At 39.1% G+C, this 8399-nt stretch overlaps 1 protein-coding gene across 2 annotated transcripts in view; it reads right to left on the bottom strand.

Moving 5' to 3' along the window:
* Nucleotides 1–1816: 1816 nt before the first annotated feature.
* Nucleotides 1817–8399, bottom strand: part of LOC102209273 (phosphatidylinositol transfer protein cytoplasmic 1) — a 72795-nt gene continuing 66212 nt past the window's right edge. The window contains exons 6-10 of one of the 2 annotated variants that reach the window (XM_005736298.1): nucleotides 8141–8236; nucleotides 7537–7692; nucleotides 7231–7294; nucleotides 5995–6134; nucleotides 5522–5586 (exon numbers count right to left, since the gene is read on the bottom strand). In XM_005736298.1, coding sequence (XP_005736355.1) covers nucleotides 5581–5586; nucleotides 5995–6134; nucleotides 7231–7294; nucleotides 7537–7692; nucleotides 8141–8236 — 462 coding nt within the window. In that variant the 3' untranslated portion in view covers nucleotides 5522–5580. Of the gene's footprint in view, nucleotides 5587–5994; nucleotides 6135–7230; nucleotides 7295–7536; nucleotides 7693–8140; nucleotides 8237–8399 lie in introns of both variants that reach the window. The other variant, XM_005736297.2, reaches the window with a different exon arrangement.

The following is an 8399-nucleotide window of genomic DNA, read 5'->3' as shown; positions in this document are numbered from 1 at the left end:
ACAATGACCCCTGCAACTACAACAACCCCTGCAACTACAACGACCCCTGCAACTACAACGACCCCTGCAACTACATTTGCAGTTCAAACAACATCCACCGGAGGGTACACTTTGAACATATCAACCATTGTTTGGCTCACTGTTGTGTTCTCTGTATTTTGGAAGTAAAAGAGAACAAATGGAAATTGCACTGTATTTGTCATTTGTGACATATGAGCCAAGTGACCCATCTTTGATTGCTGAGCTGAAATGGCTATGAAGCAACACACTGAGAAAAGTATCTTTAAATACTAACACCTTCTATTACCCAGGCATGTTTTTGTGTTTAAATTGTAAACACTTTAAATACATCAACTTTTTGGCCTGTTAATTTCTGTAATTTCCTAGAATAAATTATTATGTAGTAAACAAGATTATAAAGTGATTCCACTACATAAAATCAGCATTAATGTTCTCTCTTATATTTCTACAGTCAGTCTTTGCATAGGTGGAAATAGAGTATCAAATTCTTTTCAACCTGTCCACTTAACGGAGCAATTTCCTAGTTTCGAAAGCTGCTTTTTCCATTCCACAGTATCATGTAAACAGCCATTACTTCCTTTTCTTACCTGCTCCTGGTATCTCTTTCTTGTCTCTGAGAAGTCACCAATCCAGACATCTCTTTCTTTGTGTGTTACCACTGAAGATTTGTAACAACTTACTGAAATACAACATTATATATATAAGAACACATACATATAAAAAATGTTGACTTTAATTAAAACGTAAATAAATGTGATTTTAATCAATTTACAAGTATCACTTAATTGTCTCATTATTAAAGAGGTTACAGATTATAATGGTGTTCCTGCGGTCATTAATGGAGAATTATTTTATATTTTTCTTACATTGAAAACACGAACAGATGTGAACTCATTATTTCTCACAGCTTTATTGACTAGATGAACCTGGCAACTGGACTAAAGCACAGGACAAAGTTCCAGTGACAAACCAGGGAAAGCATCTGGATTCTCACTGTAGCACCAAGAAAAAACACCATTTAATATGTTAGAAGTGTGCTAAATAATTCTTGAGTGGTTTAACTTTGCCTTTATATTTGGATTCCAAAGCATATTAATAATGTAGTTATTATTACTCAGCTGGAGACTGGAAGGTCATTTTACAATGACAGTTTCTTTCTTTTGAAAGTACTCTGCAATGTTTTGGTTATTCAACAATGCACCAATAAATTTGAACAGTATGATTACACTATTACACTAACAACAATCTTACGCTAACATATTGCTGAGTAATTGTAATTCCATTACATAAATGGAGTCATGTGAAAAAGAAAGTGCTCAACTTTCAATTGTAATGTCAATCAAATGCATTTGATTAAATGCTCATCAGCGAGTGTGAGCACCTAAATGAAGAGCAGATGTTTTGGTAGTTTACACATCTGGAGCATACAGAAGAAGAAAGAAAGTGTACTTTATTGGTCCCCATGGAGAAAATCGCTCTCTGCATTTAACCCATTCACTCAGTGAAGCAGTGGGCAGCCATTGGGCGCCCGGGGAGCAGTGTGTAGGGACGGTACCTTGCTCAGGGGTACCTCAGGGTAGCTATTCAGGGGAATCGAACCCCCGACCTTCCGATCATGGGGCCACCACTCTACGTACTGAGCTATCCCTGCCACAGGTGTGTGTTAACTGCCGCTACGCATCATGCACATCACACCAACATGTCAGGACAAACACTTCAGACAAAATGTCAAGCACGGTGGTGTAGGGCTGATGATTTGGGCCTTAGAACTAAAAAAAGAATAGATACACATTTGTAATAGCTAATAAAGTTTATTTCAGAAAAAAGTAAAACCATAATTACAACAAAGAACCAAATTAACCTTGAACTGCAATAAAAATATAACAAATGCAATAATAGTATAAGTGGAAGAACTAAGAGCAACTTCCAGCAGCTAAACAAGAATGGCACTTCTGGGGCCTGTGTCACAAAGCACAATTAACGAAGAAAGTTTGATGAGCCAGAAACGTACACATGCTGCAGTACACTGAGCTGTGCTTTTACTCAGTGACAGATCCCAAATAACTCCATGACTCTGCTTTGTGACACAGGCCCCAAATATCAGGAGACAGCACGACAGCCTGGCCGAATGCAAACTGCATCAGGAAGAGGGGAGGAGGAGTGAAATGTTTGGTCCTCTTGACAAAAGAAATGGTGATAAACTCATTTTTAAAACCATTTTTCTCTGAACAATACATCATCACTAAATCAAAGTACAGCAGGTTTACTACATAAAGGAAAACAGAAGAGCCAATCAACCCTCAATAAACATGGCGAGTAAACATCAAAGCAGCCACACCACTAAAAAGAAACGCTTCATTTTGTTATACGACTTGGAAAATAATATTGCCCCGCAGGGTCATCAAAAGCAACCGGAGTCAAAAGTGCACCACTACGATGAGGAACTTTGATACTTAACTGAGAAAAGTAAACATAACCAAATTCAGTATGCTCAATAGATGACAGCTTCATTGATTAGACACATATCAAGCCTAGATCTAGAATAAAACAGACATTTGAATCCATGTCTGTGAAAATGCCATCCTAATCACACAAACACAAAAGAGTAACCTTCTTTGTCTGCTTTAAGCACATTCATGTCACATCAGTAATGAAACTTTGAACAGGTTCAATATAAGAAATCTACTATATTAATCATTAACAACAGTATTTACAATACCTAATGTGTTACTCTTTTAAACAGAGCAGAGCTTAATGTTACACAGTTGGATATTTTGCATTTTATTAATAGCCCATGGTAGATCGAACATGTCCCTGGATCTCTTTGTTCCTGACAAGAGAGGTGGTCAATACCAGAGTTGTAAGTATGTATAAGCTTATACATAACAGATCAACAAAGGGCCAATAACCAGAATATAGCATTTGTATCCTCAGAAGGCAAAGACAAAAGCTACAGTTACAGATAAATGGCTACAGTTTTTTTTTCTGTTTTTTAACAAAAGCAAGTGAGAAACTGTACAAAATAGTAACAATATTGTAGGAGAAGACCATCGAGGATCTTCTCTTTGACCTTCTCTCTCTGAAGTTAATATGCTGTAATATGGGACTTTGGTCCAACAAACCCAGCAAGACAGTAATGTAACACATTCCTTCATTGTCAAATAAGGTGTCAAAGACTGGAAAGTGCAAAATGCATTGCGCTGTAGGTTGGTAATCGCATAAGGAGGGGGGAAGCGAACAAATAATTTCTTTACTAAAACATAACAAGTTAGCCCTGTTACTTGAAAATCTGGTGGTGTCATTTGATATGATGGACTTGATCTGATTATGTTGCAATTCAGCTACTTTATGTGACGTTTTATCCCATTTTTATTCTTAAATGCAGCATTTGAGCCAGGAAAAAGCCGGGAAAGAAGAATGCAACAGCATTTTGTGTGTCTGTTGCTTAAATATAAGAGTTTGGTTTACACACATGTCGGTAATTATATAATTCTGCATGCAGAGGCACTGAGTTCAAAGAGTTTATAGGCCTACAGAGTATATTCTCTGGACATGCTTTCATTTCACTTCAAATTTGGATGTTATATTTTACAAAATGACTACAGACTTCAAATGTAAGCATTCGTTATTCTTACGCGGTTCAATCACCAAATATATCAAATCATCCATTTACATTATATTCATCTACTTCATATAATATGTGGTGTGAAAAATCCATGCAGCATATATAAAAACCTGTCTTTGATTAATACCATTTTTTTATTCCTTCACAGGACAAATTGTCATCCTGGCGGTTTTGGATGATAATAGCTCACTAAAAATGACACTTCTGTTTTAAAACTGTTTTCTGCCAACACTGGTGAGACAAAAAAGTAAGCACTTCTGCAAATACTTTGCACCTAATGAGGCACATACTCAAGTCAGCTTGACGCACGTGCCCTTCTCCTCCAATCAAACACTGAGTTGCTGCTACCTCCACTATGCACAAAACAAAAAGAAAAACCTCCTCAAAAATGGCCTTGTTCCTGCATGTGACGTAAAAGTGACTCGCTGATTTGATCAAAAAGGATCACATTTATGTCACATGTGATGTCCAGCATTAGTTTCAGGCAACACTTGACTTGGTTGTAATGAAGTACTTTTGTTGTACTGACCTCTCAGTCAACTTCAGTAAGATATATGCAGGACCTTTCAACACTGCAACTGTCACGTTAAAACGACAAATGCAGTAATAACAACAGCTTATTCTGAACATGACTGCTAATATGCAAATGCTCCAAGGTTTCTGATGTGTAAACATTTCCAAGGGTTAGGCAGACTAGTATGGTACAATAGTTACTGTATTATGTCAGCGGAGGTACAAAATGCACGTGTTTGGCAATAACCAGGGAGAGAAACACACAGTACAATCCCTGTATTTGGAGTGCGTGCCAGATAGAGTTGGGGGAGACCTGAGGTGTATACTCTATGATTGTACTGCTCTTGCATCACTTATATTAATGGAGTTCGGAAAACAAAGGAATGGGCAGAGTCTGATCCAACGACTAGTTTGGACGGCTCAAGAAACGGGAGCATCTTTTATGAGGGTTCTTGGCTGTCTTTTCATTTCAATGTATGATTTTTTAACAAATTACATCTACAGTGCTACTCTAGTGCATTTCAATGATTACATTTCTAATTGAATACACGACAGCCATTTTACAAATTCATTCATTTGCACATGTCGTCAAAACTATTAAACACCAATGGCTCTGTGGTGTTAAGGCAACTATTCAAAGTTCGATAGTTCATAGCCAGCCTTTATGGTTGACGATAACAACTAAGGAAACAATGCCAGGAATTTATTCCGATGAGTTAAAGAACTGCTGGTCAAAAAAATAAAATAAAATCTGACAAGCTTTGCTTTAATTAAAGACCGTGGGAGGTTGTTAGATTAAATGTGGCTGGTTAGAGTCACAGGAAGTAGAAGCCTGCCACATCACAGTGGCTTAGCCTACAGCTGCCCTGGATGGTATCAGTGACACTGATGAGGCTTCTAGAGTGATTGTTGTTTTTTTCAGGATTATGGCAATTCATTGGATATGGCTAAGGAACTTGACTGTCTTGGGCACTGGTGTTTGGAGGTTAGGCTAGTCTCATTTGGGCACATAAGACAACAGGTACTGGGAATAAGTAAAATAAGGGGTAGGGAAAGAGATTCCAAGTTCTTCTACTGGTCCTCCACTTCAGCAAGCTCAGAATTAGAGGGCGGTGTGGATGGTTGGAGGTGGTTTGAAGTGGGTAATGGGCTGACGGTTGAGCCCTGGGGGACGTCACTTGGAGCTGGGTCAGGAAGGGTCAGGGTTTCTGGGGCAGACTTTTTGCGGGGTCGGTCCTTGGGGACAGAGAGTGACTCAGGCGCATCGGTGCACATGGGTGTGGAGGGGGCGCTGGCAGGGCCAGTGAGGGCACAGGAGGACAGGGGTGTCTCACTGATAGAGATCGACGGGGGAAACATCCCAATCTTCTGGTTCGTGGCCTCCTGGATGGCGCGCTCAAACTCTCTCACCTCATCCATCGTCATGTCTGGATCAGAAATTTTATTTTATTAAGACCAGTGACGGAAAGGTGGACACAACTTTTTAAGCCTTTGTATGAATGTAGAAACATTAAGCTGGAATGTGTTAACACAGCCACACCTAGAAAATGGTACATGGTCAGTAAAAGACTAAAAAACAAAACAAACCACATATTTACAAAAAAACGTGGATAACGTGAATTTTTTAGGAACCATTTTTTTTAGAATCATCATAACTGTTAGTTCAAATTAAATTTCGTTTTTTGGCTTTGTGTGTGAGTAGTTTGACTCAGAATAAGTCGATCCATGAGAACATGTAAAGTCAGCTGTGAACGCTTCAGAGGAGAGTCATCATCAGTTTAAATATAAGAAAAGAGGGGCAATGGAGTAAAAAAAACAATGAAAAAGACACATACGCTTGCTTTGTCATGGATCTCTATGTCATCCAGTGAAGATGCGTTTGTTGTGGAATGCTCTTGCTGTTCATGGCAAACTTTAATGTTGGTTTTCTCATGCATTTTTCTCTCGTAATCCCGCACATCATCCAAAGTCATATCTGGAAGAAGGGGGGAGGGGTGGAACGGGGGTCGAAATGTTGGTAACTCTCCTACAACGTTCTCCAATTGAGAGACAGGTGGGGGAGCGAGAGCGTTAGGTGGCAAAGGCAGGCTTTTTTTGAAGTTAAAGCTTTAGAGGTTAAGCTGCCAGCTTCCCAAGACCCAAAGAGTTTGTGGGATAAAACCAAACAAATCCGAGGCACACAAAGAGGAAAGGACTGATAAGGTCAAGGATGTTTCAAGACAAAGGAAAAGCATGGAGAGGCTGGATCATTGCAAGCATAAAAGAAACACCTGCAAAACCGATTCCACAGGCAAAAAAAAAAATCATTCCACAGTGAAAAGATTTTAGGAGTATTAAAAAAGTGCAGGCTGCAATGGTTAGTGGTTATAGAGAAGGGGAACGTTTTAGGGCAAAGACAATGGGCTCATCTATGCACCCTACAGTTAATGTGCTGCAGCCACTTATACGAGCAAACAGAGCTGCTTCTTGCACAACCACAAAATTCACAGAAACAGACAAAGGTAGCTTTCATGTTTCAGTAAGGACCACACTCATCACCAAGGAATAAAGGAATAAGTGGCAACTTAACCACAACCAGCCAGTCAGATGCGCTGCACGCATTTTATTTTGCTGATACTTTGTTTCAGTTTTAGAATACTGTTTCTACTCTTTAAATTTTTTTATTTTTTTTGTTGCATCAACTGGTACATATGAATGTCTCCATTATGAAACATGAAAGAATGTGGTTGAAATATATTTCTATTGCGCAGGTCTCAGTTGAAACAAACTTTGACCATGCTCAAAAAGCGTTTATTATTAGTGGGTTAGTTGTGAGAAGTGGTTCCATGCTGTAAGAGAATAAACAGGACTAGCAGTGGCCGGGTTTAGCTGAAGGCCGAATGACTGTTCATGCATGGCAATGAATGAGGCAGGAAGTAAACTACAGTGATCTACAATGCAAAGTACAAGAACATGTCAAATTCAAACATTTGTTAAACTATGGACGTGCTACCACTGCATGTAGCACTGTGTACTATTACTTAGACAAGAAAACTAAATACTTTAATGACTTAAGTTCAGCAGTGACCTACCTATCCACTCATCCACCCAGGCAAAAGCCTGCCTGTGTCCCAGCAGCAGCACATCCCGAACCACCTGTAAAAAAATACAAAGACGGTCTGAAGTCCAGAAAAACTTTATAAACTAACACACAAATAATATAAATAGCCACGCCTTACAGTTTGTTAATATTCAACCCATTTACCAACCATAAGATGAACATGTGCTGTGATAAGTTGGAAACATTCACGTTTCAGTTGTAACTATGGAAATTTTACTTCATCCAGTACTAGAATTTGAAATATGTATTTTATTAAGACTTGCGTCTGACGTCTCACCTTGTGGACAAACTGCTCAACTCGTGTCTGCAGACCCCACACCTCAAACTTTACTGAGACAAGTTTGTATGAGCACATGATGGGATCCTGCGTGTCCCTCCAGCCCTCCTGAAGAATCCCTCGTGATGTCTTCTCAGACTTGAAATATCGTAAGTCCTGCAATTGTAGAGTGATCACACATGTGACACTGTAACCCAAACTGGCATCGTGTCTGCAACAGACTTGGGAAATAATCAAAACTTTGAACTGAATGACAGTAAATAACACCTTTTCACATTAACCCTCGTCCTTGAGAAAATCTCAAGCTTTTATTAAACAGCTATGAAAAAAGATAGATGCCAGATAAAAATGTGTGAGATGGAAGAGTCATTTGAGGTAAGTGCAGCTCTGAAGTCCACATAATTTACACAACTGAACAGATAAGAATAAAATAAAATGAATTCCTATTTTCCATCTAGAAACATAAGAACCTTTCCATTAGAAGTGATTTAATAAATGACACAGTTTTTACTACTGTTTCCACCAGTGTGTTTACACCTCTCCAGGGGCGTTTACTCCTATTAGCTAACAGCCTTCAAACACACACACACCTACACAAACTCACCTCAGACTCTTTATAGTAGCGCTCCGGGATCTCATCGTAGGCGATGTCGATGAAGCAAACTTCCCTCTCCTGGTCCTTCAGCTCAGTGTCAAAGATCTGAAAACAGACGAGGTAGATTTGCCCGTCGTCACATAAATACATCTCAGAAATGTACTTACTGGTCAATGCAAGAGTTGGAATAGAATCTTAACACTGCTTGACTTGTACCTTGTCACTCTAAAAGCAGAGGTGGGCAACTCCAGTGTATCGCAAAGTGTAT

The sequence above is a fragment of the Pundamilia nyererei genome, unplaced genomic scaffold (assembly GCF_000239375.1).
Source record: "Pundamilia nyererei isolate P.nyererei 1_Seehausen unplaced genomic scaffold, PunNye1.0 scaffold00068, whole genome shotgun sequence".
In the NCBI taxonomy this organism is placed as follows: domain Eukaryota; kingdom Metazoa; phylum Chordata; class Actinopteri; order Cichliformes; family Cichlidae; genus Pundamilia; species Pundamilia nyererei.
Note: the sequence above shows the minus strand (reverse complement) of the source record. Positions and strands in the feature narration are given on the sequence as shown.